Source organism: Anolis carolinensis, chromosome 1 (genome assembly GCF_035594765.1).
Source record: "Anolis carolinensis isolate JA03-04 chromosome 1, rAnoCar3.1.pri, whole genome shotgun sequence".
NCBI lineage: Eukaryota > Metazoa > Chordata > Lepidosauria > Squamata > Dactyloidae > Anolis > Anolis carolinensis.
Genome location: NC_085841.1, coordinates 42,376,802 through 42,401,351, shown reverse-complemented (window position 1 = coordinate 42,401,351; position 24,550 = coordinate 42,376,802). Strand labels below are relative to the sequence as shown.

Genomic DNA, 24,550 nt, shown 5'->3' with positions numbered 1-24,550 from the left:
CATTTGTGATCTTTTGAAAAGTATGCCTAGCGGTGTCATTGGTACCTACATGAATCAACATAAGGTGGGGAGGGTGATGGGGCTTTAGGAGCCTGCTGAGCCTCTGAGTGATATGGTGTATTTTTGCCCCCGGGAGGCAGCATGTTTCTCGAGCCATCCCATCCGGTCTGGAAATGATGGCTTCCGTTCCTCTAAGGAGGGAGTCACCTACTACCAAGACCTGTTTCCTTTGAGGATTGACAGGGTCCCTTTTGTGCAAGACAGTGTGTATGTCCCCTGAAGAGTGTTCCTGTTGAAGTGAATCATGTAGGTGTAAAGTGTTGTCCTCCTCCTCAACATCCCCAGTGCATTCATCAATGACAATCCATTGAGATACATCCGAGAGCCCATTACTCTCCCAAGGATGTTCCTGTTGCTCCTGGTCTATGATTGGGGATGGAGCATTTGCATGATTACATAAGTGTGACTGTGGTGATGCACTGTCCCCGTCAGGGCTATCCCCTGCGCATTGATCCAGGGTGGTCCACTGAGTGGTATCTAAGAAACTGTGGTCCTCCACAAGATGTGTTTCCTGATTGTATGTTAATGATGTAAGAATTTCAAATCTGTTGTGTAAATGCAGCTGAGCAGAGGAGTTCTGCGGAGGCTGCCTGGTCCTGCGTCTCCTTCTATGGGTGACCTCCTTCCAAGCCTGAGGGTTGTCTACCTTTGAGTTGATCTCCCCATAAGGTTCCTGATCATGGTCTTGGTGGTGTTGGTGTGATGCAGGCTGCTGATCTACAGCAGCGTGTTGTGCAGTGTCCAAGAAGAGCTCGAGTGCCTGAATGTCCTTAAGGGTCTTAATACGGTGCTCGAGCTGTTGGATCCTCTGCTCCATCAGAGTCATCTGTTTGCATTTGGAGCAGATGTAGTTGTCTAGTTTTTGTGTGAAAAAGCGGAACATGCCACAGCTGGTGCATGTGATGGGAATGTTTTGCTTTTGTTGCATCTCTTGGTGAGCGTGGTGGCCAAGTGGGATCTTTGTACAGTTAAGTAATATGCACACACTTTATGTGCAAACTGCAACAAACCACCTCTTTGTGTATTTGTTTATGTTGCTTTGTTTCCTGTATGTACTGCAAAGGATAGTTAGTAAAGGTGCAAATAAAGCTTTCCCAGAAACTCAATTAACAGGGGACAATGCCTGCTGTCAATCAACTTAAGTACCTGGCTCTCTTTCAACACAACAGTCACACAAAAGTTAGAATTTGACCACAGGAGCCAAGCCCACACTCAGTTTAAAATCTTAGCCAAATCTTAGCCAAATCCTACCTGAAGCCAGGGAGCAAAAATGTCCTCCTGCTGCCTCTGCTTCTGCGAGAACCAATTAGGAGAGAAACTAGTATTTCAATCAGGGGACCTGTTAAGACAATCAGGTTCAATTGCGGCACAAATTTTGTTGGGGCTACCAAAGAGTTAGACTGTGTTTTTAAGTTTGCCAAGGACCCCAGTGTCAACAGCTATTTGAGTTCAGAAAAGGTTACACAGTTATTTAATGTACCACATGTGTTTCACATGGGGAGGGTGTGGGAACGTATGATTGATTTGTGTAGAAAGATACTGGACGCTATGTTTTTGAACTGTAAATATTTGACCCACGATGTTTTGGTCACCTTGATCGCAGAGGTGATAGCCATTGTAAATAGCCGTCCATTGGTGCCCATCACCACAGATTCGGACCACTCACAGCTTCTCACTCCTGCATCCATTCGAACTCAAAAACATCTGAATGGCAGGAGATTATGTATCCTGTTCCGGAAGGATCTTACAAAGCACTCTGGAAACAAACTCAAACTCTTGCCAATCAGTTCTGGAGACGCTGGAAGGCAGAGTACCTGGCTCAACTCCAGAGTCGCAGGAAGTGGAAAGACTCTAAACCCAACATCCAAGTTGGAGACATTGTATTGCTGAAAGACAAATCCTTACCTCGTTTCAAATGGCCTTTGGCCAGAGTTGTAGAGACCTTGTCAAGTCCGGACGGATTGGTAAGGAAGGTAAAACTAAGAGTGTGCCAAAATGGCAATGTTTCTGTTTTACACAGACCTATTGTAATTTGTGATATTGAGTTGTTGTTGAATGTATAATCAGTTCATTACCAAATTTGTTTGTTAATGTTTTAGTGTAGATTTCTCATCATTAAGAAATCTAGGCCAGGAGTGTGCTGGTACAGCGGTACCAGAACCTTCTATTTTACTTTCTTGCTGCAAATGTTTGCAGCCATAGGACAGGCCACCTGTCAATCACCATTAAGTTTGGTTCCGCCCCCTGTTCAGGGCTCTGGGAGGGAAGGAGCCATTTTTAAGTTAGTCTCTTCTTGGGAAGTTCAGCTGTAGGACATAGACCAGCTCGTCCCGTAAAAGGCTTCCTATTTCAAGACCACTGGGGATAAAGGACCACCGGGGATAAAGAACACCAGGGTTAAAGTATACCAGGGATATTGACCGTCCCAGGATACAGAACTACAGCACAGAAACATCAGAAAGCCTCAGCTGGTAGGTCCACTCAACAACCAGACGCACTTGGAGTTGGCAGTGGGTCCCAGACTAGCTAGGCCCAGATAATAGATAGCCTGGGAGGGGTTATAAGAGGGTTTTCACCGTTATTCAAAGCCTATTGCCTGTCCTGTGGGACAAGACTCCTTGAAGATTTATTATTTGTTCGTCAATAAAGACTTTGTTATTTCTTTAAAGACTTCAAGGCCATCTTTTCAGGAAAATTCCTCAATGACCCTTCTTTAGGCCCCTGTATTTTGATACCAGTTTAGCTGCCATGACTCAGTGCTATGGAATCCTGAGGTTTGTAGTTTGGTGAGGCACAAGCACTCTTTATTTATTATTTATTTCCAATATTTCTATCCCGCCTTTCTCACCCGAAGGGACTCAGGGCAATTGGCAACAATTCGATGCCGACACATCATTAAAAACAAACAGCATATAAAATCTATTACAAACAGTTAAATACAGTATAAAATATAAAACATATGCTTAAAATCCATTCATCCAATATCCTCGTACTTTATCCATACATCAGTCTGGGTCGCCTTTGTCGTTTATTCGTTAAAAGCCTGAGCACATAGCCATGTTTTTAAGGCTTTTCTAAAACTCAAAAGGGTTGGGGCTTGCCATATTTCTCTGGGGAGGGTGTTCCACAACCAGGGAGCCACCACTGAGAAGGCCCTGTCCCTCGTTCCCACCAGCCGCGCTTGTGAGGCAGGCGGGACCGAGAGCAGGGCCTCACCAGATGACCTTAGGGATCTTCCTGGCTCATAGGAGGAGATACGTTCGGACGTTTCTCTTTGGCAGAGAAAGCTAAAGAAAGCTAAATCCAACAAAGGATTTCGCCAGGCAGTAAGCAATCAGACCTTGAAGCTGAAAGGCTATTCAATGCTAATCAAGGTGGACAATTGAAACATTCACACCTGCCTCAAACAGACAAGAATTCTTTCTCCCACCTGGGATTTATATATTTCCACAGCTCTATAAACCCACTTGACTAGTTTCCCACATATCTCACAATCTCTGAGGATGCCTGCTACAATACAGTTGCTACAATACTTGCAGCTTCAAGCAACTTTGTTTTTGTTTCTTTAGGAAATATTTTGATGCATCAAGATGATGGCCTGTGATGCAGACTGCATTCAACTCTGATGTTCCATTTCATTGCTTCAGCATTCACAAAGGGTCCTTCCAGACAGGCCCTATATCCCAGGGTCTGATTCCAGGTTTTCCGTTTATCCCAGATTTTCTAGCAATGCGGACTCATATAATCCGGTTTAAAGCACAAAATCTGGGATCCAATCCTGGGATCTAGGGCCTGTCTGGAAGGGCCCAAAGAGCCTGAACAGCAGCACAAAGCACAGCATGGCCCAGCACTTGTATCATGGGGTATCTTTCCTCTAACATTACACATCAATACTGACACTATAATGCATCTTGGAACCACTTTGAAAAGAACTGGTTTCTCTGTACAGGTGATTATTAACAAGTTTGGAACTGGTTAGAGGCCATGGCATGGAACCTGGTCTCTGCAGGGTTTTTCCCCCCATTTCCAGTGGTGTGCATTGATGCTCCAGAGGCATAGGACATGAAAAAATGAAAGTGACAAAGAAGTGAAGGTAATCTATTACTCCTCCCACTCCTTTGGCCCTTTCCCAGGAGTCAATTAGCCCCCTGCTAACCAGTCATACTTTTTGGGCAATTTTCCTGTAGCCCCTTTATTCTGAATCCTACAAAGCACTTCAGCTTTGCATTCTGCAGAGCCAATTTCACCTTGCGATCTGGGATATATTGGGATCTGCTGCCCCACATTAAAAGTCTTCTCAGCCTTTCCTGCAACTTTCTTTAATGTGTTGCAATCCTTTTAATCAGTGCTGTAGTGTGCATTGGTGGCATGCATTTGGTAGCCAAGTCAAGTTGTCTTGCAGCTTCATTGAATGGTCAGTATATGTAGGTGAAATCACACTTTCATTATAATAAAAGTGACTTTCAAAGGTTATAAAAATAAATAAAGTCATATATAGATAAGTTATGTCTAAATTATAAAAATGTAGCTTTAAAAAAACTATTTACTTCCAAGTTTTGAAAGTTAGGACATAGACTATTATGCCATTACAGACAGCCTGCCAGATTCATCCATTCACATCTTGAAAATTTATAGGAAAAAATCCAAAAAGTAATCTTGAGTTTGTCATTTTGTATAAGAGCTATCACTTCACTAGGCCATTGTATATAATGGAACTTGAAAATCTATAGATTTTGGTATCTATTCTCTTGGAATCTAACCACAGCCAAGGGCCAACTGTGTGAACTTCATCTATTACATCAGCAATTTTACTTATCATTTGTTTGAATTTATGTTTTTGTAGACCTACCAATTCTTGTGATACACATTTTAAATAATAATTCAATATCATAATAATAACTGGAATTGTATACTGATTTGAGTACTGAACTCAAAGTCTGAGGAATAACAAAATTTAAAACCTTACTCAGCCATGGAAAGTCACTGGGTGACCTCAAGCAAGTCGTACTCTATCATCCTCAGAACAAATCTTTTTGAAATAAACCTTGCCAGGACAATCCCATAATATGGTTGCCATTAGTTGGAGTCAATTTGGAAGCACATAACAAAAACAAATCACAATTATATTATAATTCAATATTTATAATAAATATTTATGTAAATAGATTGACTAACTTTGTATATTTGGTACACACAACCCCACTATTAGAAACATTCAAAGGTTAGGAATGTCACTGAAGCATTTCATTATTTCATCAACCTGAAGGTGTACATCCCAAGTGGATACTCACATTGGAAATTTCCAAGGCTTTCCCCTTTATTGGGTGATGTGAGGGAAGGGATTGTGTTCAGGTGTAGGTGAATGAGTTTCAGCAGGTCTCCCCAGTTTCTAACTGCAACTCCTAGTGTTGGAAAGTATTAAGACAAGCTGGTTTTCCTTCAATTTCTGTGCAATGATTTATTTCCCGTCTCTCACAATAAATATTAAAATGGGGGTGGGGGAGTGGTAAATATTTTCTCTCCCGTTGCATGAGCAGAGCTTTAAATATATTGGATGCTGTGAACTTGAAATACTTTAACACTACCATTGTTTTGACCAGGCCACCAGCCAACATAATATGTGTATATATGTTGCTTTGATCTTTGATTCTGCATCCACAGATTCAACTAACCACAGTTCAAAAATATTTTTTTAATCCAAAAGCAAACTTTTGGGTTGTTCACTATTTTATATAAGGGATACCATTTCATTATACCATTGTATTGATGTATTGGGACCTGAACATTCATAGGTTTGGGTATCCACAGGGAGTACTAGAATCAAACCTCAGTGGATAATGAGAATCCACTGTACTGGAGAATTAGTTGTCTTTCTACTTGGCCTGATTCGTAGTTCTGTGTAACCTGAAAGCTCACAGACTCCCAGAAATAAAGGCTCAGCTTAATTATACTTTTTGTGAACAGTATCACTTACACTAAGTAAAGCCATGGAGGCACAGTATATCATTAAATGGGAAGAAGCTCTTTTGCCTTCAAGTGCCTAAAGGTCACAGAACCTCATTTAATTTCAGCCCTCTAACCAAACCATTGTGGTTCATTACAATGAATGAGCATCTTAGACACACACACAAAAATAATGCACACAATTTATTAGTGTATAAAAGCCTTGCACTCCTGGCATCTTTAAATCAAATCTTGGTTTGATCAATTTGTCTAAGTGGCTTCATTCTAGGTCACTGCTCTGTGTGCCAAAAACAACTTATGTCTTCATTTCACTTTATCCGTAGCTTTTGAGAGGAGCAGAATGATACCAGGGTGAACAATTAGGCATCATTAACATTCCCAGTCCTACGCAGCAAAGTCTGTACTTGGCTGCTGTGTCTGAATAATTCTGATTCTGTCATCCACTCTCTCAACAAAGCAGGCACATCTAACATGGAGCCTAGCATCTTATGATAAAGAATATAATATTGTTTACTAGTCGCATCCAGGTTATCTGAAAGACTGTGGTCCTTAATATGAGCCTGCCTGTGTTTCCAGATCTGTTTTTACTATCCCTCCACCATCACAAATATATCTGGTGGGAACACAGGAGAGGGCTTTCTCAGTGGCTGCTCCCAGGTTTGGAACTCCTTTCCTAGAGTGCATCTACACTGTAAAATTAATGCAGTTTGACACAACTTTCACTGTCATGGCTCAATGCTATGGAATCATAAGATTGTAGTTTTACAATAGCTTTAGCCTCCTCTGCCAAAAAGTGCTGGTGCACTACAACTCCCAGGATTCCTTAGCATTGAGCCATGACAATTAAAGCGATGTCAAACTGCATTAATTCTACAGTATAGATGCAGCTATTTGACATTAAACTGGCTATCTTCTTGTCATTCTGCAGGCAGGTAAACAGAGTTACCAGGCAAAATAAAAGACAGGATTCCTGTTCCTTTAATATTGCTTGTATAGAAGAGGGAATTTCACCAGGTGTTCTCTGCATGACAAGTAATATCTGGTGAGATTCCCTCTTCTACATACTGTATAGGATTAGGAGCCCTGTCCTTTATTTCAATTGGTTATCCCACAGGTTATAACATTTTTGTTTTAGCAAGTTTTTGAGGACTGATAACTGAGGGAGGGGACTCTCCATGATATATTATGTTTGTTATTTGTATTTTCAACAGTTGTACATTCAATTATTATTATTATTAATATTATTATTATTATTATTATTATATTGCTAGTCTGATTATATAGTCAACTTTGTATGATGAGAATTTTTAACTGTGCCTATTTTATGTTGTGTAATGTGCCTTGAGTCCCAGAATGGGAAAATAAATATCATCACCAGAACCAGGCAGTGAAGTTAGAACTGGCAAGCAAAACAGCACGATCAATAGATCTCCAGTAACTCTGTAACAGCAGACATCCTGGCATCTGTTTGCTATGATCCAAGATCCAATTAGTGGAGGAATCAACAGTTGTAAAGGGTGCAATCTATTTCTTCCAATCTGTCAGACAGGAATACACCACTAATAGAAGAATTGTTGAACCTACACTGTCAATGCATTGAGAAGGAAAGCGATGGTGCATGAAGTGTGTTCATGGAAAGGGGAATAGGCAGTGTGTCCTTTCTCCTTGTGCGTTTGGAATTCAGGTTTCCAAAAATAATTATCCTACCCTTTTAAAAAAAATTGGCCCTGGCATAATACAAAAACAAATGCTTTTGGCAGACAGATACAATGCAAAAAGAGAGAGAAGCTCATTATGTCACAGTATTATTTATTTTTTAAATTTGTCATATGCTCGATTGTGCATAGAGTAGAAAAGACGGCATTAGCTATGTAATCTCTCATTTCTCTTTGTCTTCACTAAAATCTAGACATTGCATGAAACTCTGCTGTAGGAAAGCCATGACTAAGCATAGAATAATTTGTATTTCTTTGTTAGCTTTTCAATAGCCCATTTCCATTTAATTCTTGCCTTTCTCTCATGTCTCTGATGCAACACTGTTCCAAATAACACAATGAAATCCATCACTGTGGTTATTATTTTTCACAGCCCAAGGCTTTCCAGTGGAGATTTGCAGCAAAGCTATAATTGTTGTAAATTGTATTGTTTATTTAAAAAGAATGAACATCTAATTAGAAGAAGAATCGGAGTACAGACACTGCATGCGTTTCTTCAAAAATATTAAAGTGATGGAGCTTGTTCCAGCATCACATTAGATTTGCATACACATTTTGGACTGTATTATTTACCTCAACCAGCCCTGCTTCATAGTACAAGGGGGACAGATAGGAAGTGCCACTGTTGCCTTCTCCATAGTATACATTATATGTCACTAGATAGGTCCACCTTATTCTTCCTAGAAGTAGGTTCTGTGTTCTAATCATTGTTCTGTGTATTTTAATATGTATTTTGGAGAAATATGTTTTAATATGTGTATTTTATAGAATGTTTTAGATGATTTTATTTATTTATTTACAGCATTTATATTCCGCCCTTCTCACCCCGAAGGGGACTCAGGGCGGATCACATTACACATATAGGCAAACATTCAATGCCTTTTAACACAGAACAAAGACAAGACAAACATAGGCTCTGAGCGGGCCTCGAACTCATGGCCTCCTGGTCAGAGTGATTCATTGCAGCTGGTTGCGCCACAGCCCGGGCCCAATTGTGTGTTTTTAGCAATTTTGTAACCTGCCTTGAGCCACAAGGAGAGGCGGGTAAGAAATAAAATTATAATTATCACCATCACCATCATCATAGAACGAAGGATTGGGTAAAGTCCCTTGCTCGGGAAAAATGAATTCTGTACGTTTGCATCAGAACCAAAGTAGAGTCCTTGCTAGCTGAAGATCTAGAGTAAACATATAAAATGCAAGAACTGCTGGCTCAATCCGGCCCACCGTGTCATTTTATGTGGCCCACAAGGCTTATAATACCAGGGAAACATAGTTACATTTATACAGTCTTACCGTTGCAGCTGGCCCTTTGAAGGCAACTATAAGGCTGATGTGGCCTCCGGTGAAAATGACTTTGACACCCCTGACTAGAGGTTAAGTAGGCTACTTGACATGGCAACAGAAAGACTAGCTCTTGTAACCCTGCAACTTGTCCAGTTTATTCAAAGTAGATACCTATGTGGCAGAACAACTCCAAAACATGCACAGATATTTAAAGGAGAGGGGAGAGAAGATGGTCATGATAATTCTTTAACATGAATTGCTGTAAAATTTGCTGTAAAATAGGGGCAAGCAAAAGTGCATGGAACTACTGTCACTTCTGCCCTGTGAAGGAGTTTGCAATAAAATAATAAATTGGGCTGTTCACCTAGAACCTTATCAGTATTCCATTCCATGCAAGTGTTGTTTCCTTTGCTTCGCTCTCTGCAATTGTTAATAATCAAATTTCATGCACTCTCTTGACTGTAGCTTCCTATCGGAGATTGAAATGAGCTGCCAGCTTGTAGACCCACAGGAGTTCCTGTTAAAGACATATTCTTAAATGTTAAATTTAGGCTAATTGGAGGAACTATCCTTTAATTTGGCAGACGGGAGAGACTACAGCTGATGAGATAGAACATGGCACCGGAGTAGATGAATACCATGCCCTAAGTGATATCATAGCCTATAATTATGCAAGATCTGCTAATAGTGAATAATTCTAGTCTTATGAGGATGTTGGTAGTCTAAGGGGCTATAGCTATTTCTAGTTTGAATCTCACTGTTGCTAGGTTTCATTGGCTCCTTAGCTTTGCAGCAGAAAATAAAGGTGCAAAGTTAAAAGACGATATTCAAAATATAGAATTTAGATTAAATGTCCAATAATAAATAAAAACTGGCGGGTAGTTTCTTTAAAACTTTAAAACTGACTGTTTAAGATGAGCCATCAGCTGGCCTCTTTTAAGTGAAAAAGCAGATATTTATTATGAAATCAGCACTGTCACTTCTATGTGCTTTAGATTGGGTTGCTGACCTGAAAGCTGCCACGTTCGAATCCCACCCGGGGAGAGTGCGGATGAGCTCCCTCTATCAGCTCCAGCTCCATGCGGTGACATGAGAGAAACCGCCCACAAGGATGGTAAAAACATCAAAAACATCCGGGCGTCCCCTGGGCAATATCCTTGCAGACGGCCAATTCTCTCACTCCAGAAGCGACTCAAGTTGCTCCCGACACGAAAAAAAAAAACCTATGTGCTTCATTCTGTGATACTGAAAACACATCAGTAGATGGATGTACTTTCCTATCTACCTTTACCTTATATTTTCCACTGCTGCCCTTGCCACTGCCAGTCTGCAGAAGCCCCTGATCAGATTTAAAGACTCTTAGCAAAAGCCTTCCTGCCAACTGCTGAGAGGTGCAACCCATCCGTTGCCAGAAGTCCAACTTCATGAAACAGCAAACCATGGCCCCAAAAGCCAAATGGTTCCCAAAGGCATCATTGGCAGAGCCATTTATTCCTCTCCATTATTATTCTCTCCCTTTCTGGACCATGATGAAACAATAACCTGTGCATCAAGGCCATTCAGCTTCCTATCCATAGCCTTGTAATCCCATGTGATGTCCTTAAGTCTAGGCCTTGCAGTGTCATTGGTTCCCATGTGGTCCAAAAGGAAGAGATAACAGTCAGTGGACTTGAAATATAGCTAGATAAAAGCACCTGGTATTCATCAGCTACCTCCCATCCAAGTACTAACAAGGGTTGACCCTGCTTAGTTTCCAAGATTAGACAGGATCTGATATCTTTTGGGTATTTATGCCACATATCTACACTACACAATTTGATACCACTTTAGCTGTTATGTACCTTTAACACACCATAGATGAAAACTGTTTTAGGTGTGACTAAGCAAAATCAGGTTGTTGGAAAGTTATGAATGAGGAAGGATACATGATAGAAAAGGCCACGGTCATTTCCTTTTGCCTGAAACTGCTGGGAAGTCCAAGATTCTGCCATCTTTCCTCTTCCCATCCACCAAGTTCTTATTAGCATTTGCCTTACTCAAAAAATCTATAGTAAAGTGTGAGTGGATAGACATCGCCCTTCATAACTGAGCAAGAGTCTGGGCAACACATCTGCAGTTATCCTGGAACAGGTTAGTTGCGTACATGTTTTAGGCAGAATAGTAATCAGAAGCAATAGCTGGGACCATTCCTTGGGAGCCCAGTTATAGAAGGACATGATCATGAAGCAGACTATCTCTATGGAAAAAAATAGTCAACTTAGCTCTTTGGATCTTTACAAATTGTTATGTTTATCAGTTTGCAGCCAACCAGTTTAGGTTCAGTCACTCAACATCTGCTGGTATTTTTTTATAGAAATATGCTTGGCAAAGGAATTGCTGCTTCTGTCTCACACCATTTTCTAGAGAAATGCTCAAGAGGTGTGTAATAACAGAAACTTTCCAATTCCAATTCTACACATTCACATATTTGCATAAATGGTTCTTCTTTTTCTTTCCCACCAACCACCCTTTTATCTTTGCAAATAATAGACAGCTTCACCTTTGGGGATTTCTGCAGGTGGTGGCACCATTGCCAGATTGCTTTTCCAATTAGAGAGGCAGAGAATTCAAAAACAGAAAGCACACCTTCCATAAGAGACTGCAGATCACAAAGGGTGGCTTATTGATATGGAAACTGGGTAGAATGGAGACAGCCATGATCCCTATGTTGTCCATAACTTACATCAGATTATATAGCTGGGGTCATTGTTTAAGTGTCTTGAAAACTACATTTTATTCAGGGAGGAAAGGGGAAACAAAGGCAAAAATATGATCAGATCCTTTTAGAAAGACAATTGATATTAAAAGATAAACTTCAATACTCTAAATCCTGTCTGATCATGGAAGATAAGCAGGGTCAACTTTGCTTTATACTTGGATGGAAGACTACCAATAAATGACTGGTGCTATATGTTATTGTTTCAGAGAAAGGAATTGTCGAAATCCACCTTCAGGTTCTTGTCTAAGAAAAACCTACAAAATACATAGGGTTGTCATAAATTGATAAATAACTTCAGTACACTTACACTTATATTTTTTAATGTCAAATAACAATTGATACAGATGTTTGGATGCACTTGGAAGAATACAGATTGTTCTGATGTATATCAGATAGTACCTAGTTTTTTTTTTATTATAGCAGTTTCAGATACAAGGCCCCTTAGGCATTTTGCACCTTTATGCCAAGAAATTGCCGCAATGCCCCCATTTGTGCCTCCAATATGCCAGGAGGCAGATTGGCACAGATGCATCAACAACAGACTTTGGATCAACCATCTGTATTCTACCAGGTGTGGCCTATTATCAATCCAGCTTCCTATTCCCAGAAGCACTTCAGGTTGTTATTGCTTTTTAATCAACAGACCTTGAATTTTGTGATTTGTATGCTAGAAATGCCATCTTCCATGAGAAGGTAAGAGTGGGGAAAGCAACTCATCATGAAATCCCTTGGGTGAAAGAACACAAAATTTATGACCAGACTGTGTTAGTATTTTATCACATCTCTGTAGAGTTATTTTATTAAATACATTCTTTCATATTTGGCTTTAAAAGCTTCCCCTTTCCCCCAACCTTTATGGAATGTTCAAGTTTATGGATAAGCAGTATTTTTGGCAGAATTCAAAATTTAAAAATTGTATTTTTCTTGTAAAAAGGCACCCAGATATACTGTAGTGTCATCTGGTTTATTCTAATGACATGTCTCATTATCACATTCACCCATTCTATTACCCATCTTTTTAGTTGTTTCATTTCAATTATTGAATCTTAATGAACTGTATAATTTGGTCTAGAAAAGCATAAAAATTGTGATCTTCCACTTCTGATACTTATGGCATTGTTACCTGCATACTAATTGATGTTCACTTTTGTTTTCAGATGATTTAATTCAGTATTTCATGAATATGTATGCATTTTATTCTTCTTTAGTTCACATCATACATACTGATCTTAGGCCTCATCTGCACTGGCCATTTCTATTTTGGGCTAACAGAGCCACACAGTTAGCATGACTGCTCACCCTCACCCAATTAGTCAAGAGCTGCGGTGGTGCAATGGGTTAAACCCTTGTGCCAGCTGAGATGTGATTCTGAAGGTTGGGTTGCTGACCTGAAAGTTGCCAGTTTGAATCCGAGAGACGGGGTGAGCTCCCGTCTGTCAACTCTAACTTGCGGGGACATGAGAGAGAAGCTTCCCAGCTAACACATCTGGGTGTCCCCTGGGCAATGTCTCTGTACACTGCCAATTCTCTCACACCAGAAGAAACTTGCAGTATGTTCTCGAGTCACTTCTGACAGGATTTTTAAAAACCCCAATTAGTTACAGTATTCTGACAAAAATCAACATTTACAAATTCTAGGTGCAGAATTTGGAATTCTGTAAAACAGTACATCACTTTTTACTGATTTTGAAAACAGGCATAATTTACCCTTGCAGATGAAGCATTAAACTAAAGTATCATTGACAGGAGAACACTATGGTCTTGTTAAAATATAGTTAAGTCTTAATCCAGGTCTTATTCCCAAACATCAGCAGAGATAACACTACAAAAAGAAATGTAGTAATATTAGACATCTTTCCTACATCATCTCTGAAAATCCTGTTGTCACCACAACTGTAAAGACACAGCTAGTGAGTTTATAATGGAGCTCTTGTAGCTTCCCAAGGAGCCAGCCCTTAACACGTGATCATGAGCACAATACACATAAGGAGATACTGTATACACTACAGTTCCTGTTTTTCTACTCCATGTGCCCAGCTTAGATCCTGCCAAGAAGAATGAATCAATGTTTGGCTAGCTGTGGCAATATATCGAGTGGAATATTTCTATTCACAAGAAAAAACGGCTGTACTTTGGATTGCCTTTACTGTTTAGAAGAGCTGCCTCTGAAATTAGAAATGTATTAGGGTAGCAACATGGAAAGGGGGACAGAGGGGACTTTGGCAGGTGTCACTTATTTTACACAGCTATAAAGATTCACAAGCCTTGTACTTTTTGTGGATCTACCCTAAATATTTGATGAATATATTGAAGTTCAAGATTTTCCATACCTTGGCTCCATCATTAATGTGAATGGAATCTATACTCAAGAAATTAGAAGGGGACAGGTAGGACTTGGAATGGCAGCTATGAAGGAACTAGATAAGATCTTGAAATGTCAAGATATATTATTTAATACTAACATTAGGCTTGTCCACACCATCATATTTCCAGTTTCTATGCATAGTTTTAAAAGTAAAGAAAGCTGATAGAAAGAAAATGAACTCATTGAAATGGGATGCTGGAGTTCTCTGACTATCCTGGGCTTCTAAAAAGATAAATGTCTCCTTCAGTTGACCAAACTGAGACTGTCATACTTTGGCTTTATCATGAGAAGATATGACTCATGAGAAATACAGTAATATTTAGTAAGTTAGAAGGCAGTAGAAACAGAAGAAGGCAGCATTACAGATGGATAAAGACAATCAAGGAAGACTTGGCTGTGAGTCTGCAGGGTTGTTTTACGACAGGGTGATTGGGAGGTCTCTCATTCAGAAGGTTGCCATAAGATGAGGTTGACTTCACAGCAGTTAACAATAAACCACAAAACTCTTGTGCTCAGAAAGATAGTAACAAATATTTATTATACATCTACACAGAGAGTGGAAAACAATCTGCAGAGATGCCACAGCCCTGATACAATCATGCACTTTCTAATGGTGAAAGAAACTCAATTTTAGTACTTTCTTTTAGTAAAAGAAAAAAATAAGTTTGATGATGTAGGATGAAGCTATATGTGAAAGCAGACAGAGAAAAAAACTGAAAAACTATGATCACAAAAGCACGGTCATGGAAAGGGAAGAGGAAAAGTTCCTGATTAAGATGTATAGAGAAAATGTATGGGAGGAAAATCCTCCTACATTACAGGCAACCACTGGGTTACGAACAAGATAGGTTCTGTAGGAATGTTCTTAAGTTGAATTTGTATATAAGTCAGAATGGGTAAATGTTAAGGTGTAATTCTATCCCAAAATTATTATTTTTTTAGTTTTGGATAGCATAGGGAAGGATCAACACCCTGCAACATTTGTTTTGCTATCTGTGGCCCTGTTCAAAAGATTTCACCTCTGACAATTGGATTTTGAAAAAATTGGGTTGTTGTGGAAACAAAGATTTTGATTGAGTGGAAACAACTTTTTCGCATGATAACTCTTCCAAGAGTGGATTTCTCTTCCTGAAGGAAGATTTCTTCTCACTTCCTGTTGTCTCATCCCAGGGATGTTTATAATTTGGGGGCTGTCTGTGCATTCCTCAAGCAGTATTATCACTTTTTTTAAAAAAAACAACAGGGAAATCTAATCTGATCACATATTTTATATTGTAGTTGTGTCCGTAGTAATCTTGGCCAGCATTTACCCTATACACTCAAATCCCTGATCAACGGTCCGAATCATTTAGTATATTTATCTCTTCTGCTAAATGCTGAATATGCATGCCCAGTGTGGAATACATTTCACCTCATTAAAACAGTGGATGTGGCTTTTAATGAGATATGCCGCATTATCACAGGATGTCTACGCCCTACGCTACTGGAGAAATTATACTGGTATTGCACCACCTGACATTCATCAGGAAGTAGCAACCAATAATGAAAGGACCAAGGCATTGACATCTCCAGCTCATCCTCTGTACAAATAACAGCCAGCATGCCAATGCTTTAAATCAAGAAACAGCTTTCTAAGATCTATAGAGATACTCGCAGGAACACCTCAGCAAGCAAGAGTCCAAAAGTGGCCAGCTAAAACCTAGAACCTCAATCCATGGCTGATATCAGATGAGACCCCCCCCCCCCCCCCCCGAGCAGACAGAAGACTGGGCGACATGGAAGGTGCTGAACAGACTGAGCTCTGGGACAACAAGATGCAAAGCTAATCTTAAGAAATTTATTTATTTATCGTGTCAGAAGCAAACCAAGGGTACAAGGTGCTACAAAGTGGAGTCCACTACATGCAAGTGTGGAGAAGAGCAAACTACAGACCACTTACTGAAATGCAGCCTGAGCCCTACCACATGCACAATAGAGGACCTTTTCACAATGACACCAGAGGTATTCAAATGGCCAGCTTCTGGTCAAAGGAAATCTAGTAAAGTTTTAACTTTATGTTTTTTAAAATACATTATAACTGTACCCTCAATTTGCTTCAGACATGATAAATAAATAAATACATCTTCTGTGTTGTCTGTCCTTGTTAACTGTATATTCAACACTGAATGTTTGGCATATGTGTGTTCTGTAAAGCTGCTTTGAGTACCCTTCGGGTAAGAAGGGCAGGGTATAAATACTGTAAATAAATAAATATATTGCTCATTTGGTGTTAAGTAGGGGACTTGAAAAGAAATTGTTTGCTAGTATCCCCAGGTTTCCTCTTATTAACTCAAAATCCCCTTGTTTCACATAATGAGGGTTCCTGCATAACATTTATTTCTCTCTTCGTCCAGAGCAAACTCTTCAAAGGTATCATTTATTTCTAATAAACTGGTACCTTTAACACTTCTTTTGCTCAACCAGCCTTTCATAGTGGAGAAGAATATATACAGATTGATATTCCAACAACCAAGGAATCTCATAAATATTGATATTAGGGATGAGAACTGCATTGTGAGAGGTACTGCCTGGAGTGAAAAAGGACACCTTTGATTTCACTAAGTATACTGACTGCTGAGAATGGCAGACTCTCCATCTTTGGAAGTCTTTAAATAGGCGTTCCTTAGCAATCTTTAAATAGGAGTTCCTCCATATTTGGGATTAGATTAAAGGGCCCTTCCAATTCTAATAAGGTGAACTTTTAAGTTTTCTCGTAATTTGAGACAATAAACTTTAAACATGCTGTAATATTACTTCCCAAAGTACAGACAATGAAAGTGAGTGCGCAGAGTGTTTATTTTTCTTTTGAGAGAAAATAGATTTGTTGCTGTACTTAAAAGGATCTAATGCTATTTTAATTCAAATGGAATTAGCTTTCCAGAGCAACTGCCTGATTTCTCTGAAAATATTCGCTTTTGTGTGGGTTTTTAAAAACAAGTGCCACACAAAATAATAATAATCTTTGGGCTGCTGTGAGTTTTCCAGACTGTATGGCCATGTTCCAGAAGCACTCTCTCCTAATGTTTCACCCACATCTATGGCAGGCATCCTCAGAGGTTAGTGAGGTAGTCAAGTGGGGTTTATATATCTGGAATGTTCAGGGTGGGAGAAAGAACTCTTGTCTGCTTGAAGCAAGTGTGAATGTTTCAGTTGGCTACTTTGATTAGCATTGAATGGCCTTGCAGCTTCAAAGCCTGGGTGCTTCCTGCCTGGAGGAATTCTTTGTTGGGAGGAGTTAGCTGCCCCTGATTGTTTCTTGTTTGGAATTCCTCTGGTTTTTTTGTGGTGTTTTTTATTTACTATCCTGATTTTAGAGTTTTTTAACCTCTGAGGATGCCTGCTATAGATGTGGGCAAAATGTCAGGAGACAGGCCTGTAGCCAGGATTTTGATTCGGGGGGGGGGGGGGGGAGGCTGGGATTTTGGTTCTGGGGGGCTGAGTCTGAGTGAGAGAGGATCTACCCTAGCAAAGCTTTTGTATCGTTATCCCAATACCCCCATGCATATGGGATATACTGAGAATGGTGATCAGATCATGATATGAATAAACATAACAGTTTAAATAATAAATGTAAGGCCTTCTCGCGGACCACCCTGAGAATTTCAGGGGGGGGCTGAAGCCCCTCAAGCCCCCCCCCCCCCCCCCCGGCTACATGCCTGCCAGGAGAGAATGCTTCTGAAACATGGCCATACAGCCTGGAAAACTCACAGAAACCCAGTGATTCTGACCATGAAAGCCTTTGACAACACAATAATATTTTTTTCCATTCCCCTGCTTTTTTGAGTAACGTATAAGTGTAATATAGTTGTGGTCCTAAGTAAACATGTGTTTATTGTAAGAAGGAATGCTAAAATCTGTATTAAGACAAAGGAAAAGAACACTAAAATAGTGATGATCATGAGAAAAGAACGTGTATTTGGGAAACACGCGAAAAGAATATGAAGGTAATGCAATCTTTTGGAATCTCCATTAGATATTACAAAAAAAGGGGGAAAGCTGGGGGTTTGGTATTGCCTGCATTGTGTCCTGAGATAAAAGAAGGGAAAAGGGGGGACAAAATAGCTCTAGATGGTGAGAGACTAGACAAAAACCCTGTGCTTGAAAATAACATTCCACACAGCCGTATTACCCAGAATATCAAGGCAGATAATCCACAATTTCTGCTTTGAACTGGGTTATGAGTCCACACTGCCACATAATCCAGTTCAATGTGGATTTTATACAGCTGTGCGGAAGGGGCCATTAAAGACTGAGTTTATGTGTTGTCAAAGGCTTTCATGGCCGGAATCACTGGGTTGCTGTGAATTTTCCAGGCTGTATGGTCATGTTCCAGAAGCATTCTCTCCTGACATTTAGCCCACATCTATGACAGGCGTTCTGAAAGGTTTGAGGTCTGTTAGAAACTAATCAAGTCCATATATCTGTGGAAAGTCCAGGTTGGGAGAAAGAACTCTTGTCATTTTGAGGCAAGTGTGAATGTGGCAATTGATCGCCTTTTAAAGCATTTAATGGACTTGCAGCCTCAAAGTCTGGCTGATTCCTGCCTGGGGGATCTTTTGTTGGGAGGTGCTAGCTGGCCCTGACTGTTTCTTGTCTGGAATTTCCATTTTTTTCAGAGTGTTGGTCTTTATTTACTATCCTGATTTTCAAGTTTTTTTAATACTGGTAGCCAGATTTTGTTCATTTTCACGGTTTCCTCCTTTCTGTTGAAACTGTCCACATGCTTGTGGGTTTCAATGGCTTCTCTGTGTAGTCTGACATGTTAGGTCACAAAGGTCCAGCATTGTTGTGTTCTCAAATACTATGCTGTGTCCAGGTGAGTTTATGAGTCAGTTCTCTTGCTTTCCTATACGCAACATTGGGGGAAGCAGCGTGCTTTAAGGAAATGTGCTATTTGCTGCATAAAACCCCCTTGGTCTGGGCCTTTATTAAACCCGGCTAGGCCCCAAGACCTCGATTACCAGGATATACAAAAGGGGGGGGGGGGGGGAGCAGAGGACAGGACTTGAAGCGCCACGCATGTGCACTTCTCACAGGTCACTTGGTAGTAAGCAGCACATGCTTGTGGATTTCAATGGCTTTTTTGCGATTAGTTGTTAGAGTGGTCCAGCATTTCTGTGTTCTCAACTAACACGCTGTGTCCAGGTTGGCTCATCTCTGTTATGGCTGACTCTCTGACTGAGTTAGGTCTGCAGTGCCTTTCATGTTCCTCGATGCGTGTTTGGGCAATGCTGTGTTTGGTGGTCCCTATGTTGACTTGTCCACAGCTGCATGGTATAGGGTAGATTCCTGCAGAGGTGTGAGGATGCCTCTTGTCCTTTGCTAAATGTAGTATTTGTTGGATTTTCTTGGTGGGTCTGTAGATATTGTTTATTTGTTCAGTCACTTCTGACTTTTCATGACCTCATGGACCAGCCCAGGCCAGAGCTCCCTGTCGGCTGTCACCACCCCCAGTGCCTTCAAGGTCAAGCCAGTCACTTCAAGGATACCATCCATCGCCCTTGGTCGGCCTCTCTTCCTTTTTCCTTCCTTTTTCCTCAGCATCATTCTCTTCTCCAAGCTTTCCTATCTTCTCATTATATGGTCATCTTTGCCTTTCTGGTTTTTAAACGTTATGTTGCGTCCAAGTTGGTTCATGTGAGTTTATGGGTCAGTTCTCTTGCTTTCCTATACGCGACGTTGGGGAAAGGAGCGTGCCTTGAAGAAATGTGCTATTTGCCGCATGAAACCCGTTTGGACTGTGCTTTTATTAAATCCGACTAGGCCCTAAGATCTCGGTTACCAGGATACACAAGAAGAGGGGGGGAAAGCAAAGGGGACAGGACTTAAAGCGCCACGCATGCGCACCCCTCGCGGGTCTCTTGGGAGTAAGCACAGCACACGGCCAGCCTCGAGCCCGCTTGCGCTTGCGCAGTACTTACTGCTTTACAAAAAAAAAAAAAGGGGGGGGGGGGAGAGAGGCTCGGTCTTTTTGGAGTCGAACCCAAGACTCTCCCGCGCAGTTGAGAGGCGAGAGAGGAAAGGGCTCCGCGGCGCATGCGCAGTGAGGCCAAAGGCAGGCAAGGAAGCAGGCGGGGAAGAGGAGGAGGAAGAGGAGGCGAAGAAGGAGAAGATCGGAGACCTTGGTTTCTTGTCTCTCTCTTTTCCTCCTCCCTCCCTCCCTCCCTCCCTGTTTGGCGAGGGAGACTCCGGTGGGCCGGGGCGGGGAGGGGTCCTTGCAAGGAGCGGCCGCCTTCCCTTCGCTGAAGCGCCCTCCCTTCCTTCCTTCCGTCCCCGCCCGCGACTGAGGAGTCCATTGGCTACAAAATGGCGGACGGGGAGCTGAATGTGGATAGTCTCATCACCAGGCTGCTGGAAGGTGAGTGTGTGTGTGTGTGTGTGAGAGAGAGAGTGAGTGGGCCTCTGTTGGGGCGCCTCGGGAGAAGGGCCAGAGAGGGGTCCCTCAAAGAGGGCGGCATTGGTCTCTGCGTATGTTTGTTTGTTTGTGTTGTTTGTTCCCTTCTCTAGTCGAAGTTATTCCCTTTTTCGGTAGTTTCGCTTCAGACGGCTCCTGCGAGGCGGCTTCTGCCTTCCCTCCGGTTTCAGTCAAAGAGCTGCGCTGTTGTAAACGGGGAAAACACCTTATTTAGATTGAATATCCCTTTACCCTATATGCTCAGGACTTAGAAGTATTTTTAATTGATTTTTGAATATTTGCATATACAGAATGACATATATTTGCATACACAGATTGACAATATGGTAATATATAATACTAATATTGTATTATGCCAATATATTGTACGTACATATAATATGGATCATAATATTGTCATACAGTATAATACAAATAATAATACAACGTAATAATATAATATATATTATACAGGGTGTTTGAAAAAGAACTCCTTGTTCACCATTTAATTTAAATGGTGAATAGGGAGTTCTTTTCCCAATACCCTTTATATTACATGTAATATTACTAATAATGTTGCAATATAGTGGTATAGTACAATATAGTAATATATAATATTAACATTGTGTTATGCTAATAATATAATATATTGTATGTACATAAAATATGAATAGTAATATTGCCAAACAATATATTACTAATAATAATACAACATAATAATCTAATAATTGTATATTATATATTACATATAATATTATTAATGATATTGCAGTATAGTACAATATAGTAATATATAATACTAATATTGTGCTTGCTCATAATATAATATATGCATAATATAATATGGATCATAATATTGTCATACGGTATAATAATACAATGTAATAATATAATGAATATATTTTATATTACATGTAATATTACTAATACTACTGCAGTATAGTGGTATACAACAATACAGTAATATATAATACTAATATTGTGCTTGTTAATATAATATACTGTATGTACATATAACTTGTAAGCCACTCTGGGTCCCCTTCAGGGTGAGAAGGGCAAGATATAAATGCTGAGAAATAAATAAAAAAATAAAATATCTTGGGGAATAAGTTTATAGTACATAAATGCCTTATGTACATAAAGCTTATACTGGCTGAATATACCTTGCCCTACATTTTCTGGATCAGAATTTAGATTTTAAAAAATCGTGTTTTGGAATATTTGCATATACAGGGTGAAATACCTTGGAGATGGGACCCTAGGGCCCTTCCACACAGCCACATGACCCAGAGTGTCAAGGCAGAATAACCCACAATATCTCCTTTTAGCTGAAATATCTTCGTGCCACTGCCATATATCCCAGTTCAAAGCAGATAATGTGGGATTTTATTTAGCTGTGTGGAAGGGGTCCTAGTCTAAGGGCCCTTCCAGACAGGCCCTATATCCCAAGACCTGACCCCAGGTTTTTTGTTTATCCCAGATTATCTGTCACATAATCCATTTTAAAGCAGAAAACCTGGGATCAGATCCTGGGATATAGGACCTCTCTGGATGAAATTAGTTGATGTTACATAGACATACACGTAGCCTGAATGTCACTTTATATTTATTTTATATTTATTTTATTTACTTTTGTTTCAGTCTCACCTTTCTCAAGGTGGCTAACAATAAACATGACTCAATGCAATTCAAATTGGAGCGAATTCATTGAAATATAAATATAAAAAATAAATTGTTTGTGTAATGGAGCATATAAATATTAAAATACAATTAAAACTACATAGAAAAACTACGCAACTCCCCCCATCCCACTAACTATTTCCAGCAGTTTGCTGCTTGTCATTCCCTGAATGCCTGATGGTAAAAATATGTTTTCAGTACCATTATGCACAGGTTTTTTTTTTTTTTAAAAAAAGATGAAGGTGTTTGAGGGTGCTCTGGTTTTTAAATTTGAATTATGTTTTGATGGATTTTAACTGAATTTTTAATGCTGTTTGTGTTTTAATTCTATTTTAATATTTGCATATTTGCATATTTTAAATTATATACTAATGCTTTTATGTTGAGCCACTTTGAGTCCCCATTGGGGAGATAAATAATAATATTTTGTGTGTGACACAAAATTTGTGTACATTGAACTATCAGAAAGCAATTCTCAGCCACCCATGAGGATAATTTTGGACTATTTTAGGATTCTGGGTAAGAGATGCTCAACCTGAATCTGCATCTGAGGGGTTGCTTTCTTTTTTGAATTTTTAATTAAAGTCTTGTCATAAAAACAGTCCTTCCTCCTTGACTCACATGAGTAATGCCATCCGATCTAAGCATCTATTATCTTTCCTATTTGATGTTCTGGAAGGAATGACAATGTCAGACAGTTGAATGAAACTTGTGAAATTGTCCTACCCTCCTGCCTATATGATTGCGTATTAAAAGATGCAAAATCCCCTTTTTACATTAGGATTTTGTAGCTGCCTTTTGCAAGGTCTTTCCCTCCTCCCTCCCTTTACTACAAAGATGGGTGAGGTGGAAAAACACGAGTAGGAGGTTCTCCTCCCCCCCCTTCTCCCAGCCCCTAGATCAGGTTAACTGCTGCCAGTCTACATCATTTGTTCCCTTGATTTCTGTTCTGCAGTGACATTTGACTCAGAAATGGAATTTCACAGTACACGTTGAATAACCCTTATCTGAAATTCTTGGTATTAGAAGTGTTTTTGGTTTCATATTTTTTAATTCTGGTATACTGATATTTGCATATGAGAGATCTTAGAGATGAGATCTAGGGCTAAATACATTCATTCATGTTTCATGTACACCTTACACACATAATCTGAAGGTAATTTTATACACAATATTTGTAATTTTGTGCATGAAAAAGTTTGTGTACACTGAACCAGCAGAAAGCAAAGGTGTCGATATATCAGTCATCCATGTTGGATGATTTGGGAGTATTTTGGAATTCTGAATAAAAGATGCTGAACTTGTATTCGTTTCTGGAATTGATTATTTTGCCGCTACGTGTTTTTTTTTTTTTTAAGGCATTGAATGTTTACCTTTTTGTATGGTGGAATCTGCCCCGAGTCCTCCTAGGGAGATAGGGCAGAATATAAATAAAGTTTTATTATTTATTCTTATTATTGTTATGCTTTGTTGGATAAGAATAATGCCCATCTAATGGAGTCAAAGTCCAAACTTATTACTGAATAAAAATTTCTCTTTTCTCTGTGTTATGAGTTGTGATTTGTTTTTCCTGCAAAGGTTGAGGCATGTATCTTTCCTTCTCATGATACATTTTTGTGTGAAAGTATAGATATGTGATGGCAGTATATAGTCATACACTGTCTTAACTGTATTTTCCTACAGTCTGCTTATTTCTGTTTTTAAAAATCAGTATTTCTCAACAATTACAATTTTTAAAAATTTGAGTAAATGATGTCCAGGTATTGGGGTGGGAGGAGATGCCAGCCTCAGTTCTTCATGACCAGAATATATTTGTATATTGAAAATAAGCTTGCAGTTTTGTGTCAGTAGGGATTATTTCACTGTATTTTAAGTGCCAGTATTAACTAATTTGACGGCACTGAAGAAGATGACATAGCATTGCTCTGGACGACTGACATGGTATCAAGTCAGTCATATTTTGTCCACCGATTGTGCTCAACACGAACAAATTTTCACACCTGGATAATGGTGTGGTGTGCTCTGTAAAGGCATTCTTTAGATTCAGCATCTGAGCTTTCTGATATTTGGGGAGAAATGCTATTGACATCAACAATATTACATAAGAATTGTAAGAGGCTTCATTTAAAATTTTTGCGCAGCTGTTTTATATGGTGCAAATAAGCAAAAGAGCACTGTTAGTTTGTTAAAGGGGGAATAGTATGTATTTTTGAGGTAATGGTGGATGCCATATTCCAGATTGAATGGAAACATGTTTTTAGGTTTACAAAAATTCTCAGCTTTGTGAA

At 39.7% G+C, this 24,550-nt stretch overlaps 1 protein-coding gene across 1 annotated transcript in view; it reads left to right on the top strand.

The window, feature by feature from the left end:
• Positions 1-20,151: 20,151 nt before the first annotated feature.
• The window catches only part of ppp1cb (protein phosphatase 1 catalytic subunit beta), a 29,429-nt gene continuing 25,030 nt past the window's right edge, over positions 20,152-24,550 (top strand). The window contains exon 1 of the mRNA XM_003216074.4: positions 20,152-20,546. Coding sequence (XP_003216122.1) covers positions 20,495-20,546 — 52 coding nt within the window. The 5' untranslated portion in view covers positions 20,152-20,494. The remainder of the gene's footprint in view (positions 20,547-24,550) is intronic.